General features: G+C 34.5%; 1 protein-coding gene across 1 annotated transcript in view; it reads right to left on the minus strand.

Moving 5' to 3' along the window:
- The window catches only part of PARPBP (PARP1 binding protein), an 81,605-nt gene that overhangs the window by 36,705 nt on the left and 42,405 nt on the right, over positions 1-2,495 (minus strand). The window contains exon 5 of the mRNA XM_007449166.1: positions 1,251-1,405. Within this exon, the coding sequence (XP_007449228.1) occupies positions 1,251-1,405 (155 nt within the window). The remainder of the gene's footprint in view (positions 1-1,250; positions 1,406-2,495) is intronic.

Below are 2,495 nucleotides of genomic sequence, written 5' to 3' on the forward strand. Positions count from 1 at the left end.
AAAAGAGTCATGTACCAAAGTGTTCATTGCAGCTCTATTTACAATAGCCCGGAGATGGAAACAACCTAAGTGTCCATCGTCAGATGAATGGATAAAGAAGATGTGGCACATATATACAATGGAATATTACTCAGCCATAAAAAGAAACGAAATTGAGCTATTTGTAATGAGGTGGATAGACCTAGAGTCTGTCATACAGAGTGAAGTAAGTCAGAAAGAGAAAGACAAATACCGTATGCTAACACATATATATGGAATCTAAGGAAAATAATGTCATGAAGAACCTAAGGGCAAGACAGGAATAAAGACACAGACCTACTAGATAATGGACTTGAGGATACAGGGAGGGGGAAGGGTAAGCTGTGACAAAGCGAGAGAGGCATGGACATATATACAGTATCAAACGTAAGGTAGATAGCTAGTGGGAAGCAGCCGCATAGCACAGGGAGATCAGCTCAGTGCTTTTTGACTGCCTGGAGGGGTGTGATAGGGAGGGTGGGAGGGAGGGAGATGCAAGAGGGAAGAGATATGGAAACATATGTATATGTATAACTGATTCACTTTGTTATAAAGCAGAAACTAACACACCATTGTAAAGCAATTATACTCCAATAAAGATGTAAAAAAAAAAACCTAGCAGAAAACGGAATATAAAATTCATCATATTTTTATCAATTTCCTGACTCATTCTTCGTATTAGTTTCTTTTATTGCTAAATTAAAAGTTTAAAGAAATTATCTATTCAGTCATTTCCAATCCTCAAAAATCTATTTCTTCCAGAAAAAAAATGAATGGTAAGCCCTCTTCTCTAGTCAAATTTTAATTTGAACATGGCATTTGACTTTCGCAAAAATTTTAGAATCACAGATAAGCAGAAATTTAGGGGGAAAGGTCATGTGATTATAATTTATTAATCTAGATATTTTCTTAATTGAAGTATAGTTGATTAACAATGTCATGTTAGTTTCTGGTGTACAGTAAAAGCGATTCTTTTCTATTATAGTTTATCACAGCATATTGAATATAGTTCCCTGTGCTATATAGTAGGACATTGTTGTTTACCTACTTTATATGTAGTAGTTTGTATCTGCTAATCCCAAACTCCTATTTTATCCCTCCCTCATATAGATATTTTGTTTCTTCTTCCTAGCTTAGCCTGATGCTTGGTCATTTCAAAAGCTCTTAATTTTGAATCTACCTCTGATTCTCTGAAGTTTTAAAGACAGACTAATAACACACATTTGTCATACCTTGGATTTGGTATTTCTCCAAGAATTTCATCTAATTTGTCAATGAAATTAATAAAATTAGACAATCCTTTTATATGTGTCCTTAAAGGATCAGATGGTGATGGTGCATATCCTTTCCCTCCAAGCTCTATTGTTCTAATAAATGATGTAGCCACCTATGAATTAAAACAAATAATTTGGTTATGTTTAATGATTTAGTAAGTTAAAACTATACCTTATTTTATGAAGCTAGGCACATTTACATATTTCTAGATACACAGGTAAAGAGAAGCACTTTTTATAACTCATGCCACATTTTCATTCAGAAGTAAATAATCAAAGAAACAACTGTTATGTAGAATTCATGCCAGCAAGGGTGATGGCAACACAGGTGGAGACTGAGACTGAGGAGCCAAGTTAGAGACAAATTAAGGGCGTAAGAATATGTTCATAAGAGTATATCATTGTTGGGAATTCCCTGGTGGTCCAATGGTCAGGACTCTGCACTTCCACTGCAGGGGGCTCCGGTTCAATCCCTGGTCTGAGTACTACGATCCCGCAAGCTGCACAGCATGGCCATAAAAAAACAGTATATCACTGTCTATAAAGAATTAGGCAGTGGTATTCTATAAAAAATAAATATATTCTTAAATAGACTGACTACTGGCTACTGGAATTGTTATATGGAACAAAGGGATATTTCTGTATCAATTGTGTTGATTTATTCAAAGTTGAACAATCAATTCAACTCTTCCAAGCCTTAGCTTCTTTATTTGTAAAATAAAGATTTAGACTAGATAATCACAAAGCCTCATCTAGCTTGCACATTTTAGGATCATTTGATCATGTGCAGTTCAAAAGGTCTTGCCTTTACAATGATAAAAATACATATATAATATGATGGCTATACATTAGGCCATCTCCATCAAAGACAAAATGTTCTAAAGCTGTATTTTCCAAAGCATATCCTAAGAAAGGAAAAATCTATGAAACTTAAATAATCTGGGGAAAGTTCCATGGTTAAATAACTTAGGAAATGACAGGTTAAATAACAAGGTTAACTTAAGCAGATTTCTTTATGGTAGGACTTCTTGGAAGAAGTATACATGCATTACATATATCCAGTAAGAGTATACAAGATTTCCAACTTTTTGCCCTTGGAAACATTTATTCAAAGAGCATTGAACAGGAACTTTTGCCTCTGGAAATAATTTATTCAAGGAGAATCTAACAGGGTTAGCACTCCGCAGAACACATGTAGGGTAA

The sequence above is a fragment of the Lipotes vexillifer genome, unplaced genomic scaffold (assembly GCF_000442215.2).
Source record: "Lipotes vexillifer unplaced genomic scaffold, Lipotes_vexillifer_v1.1 scaffold89, whole genome shotgun sequence".
NCBI classification, from domain to species: domain Eukaryota; kingdom Metazoa; phylum Chordata; class Mammalia; order Artiodactyla; family Lipotidae; genus Lipotes; species Lipotes vexillifer.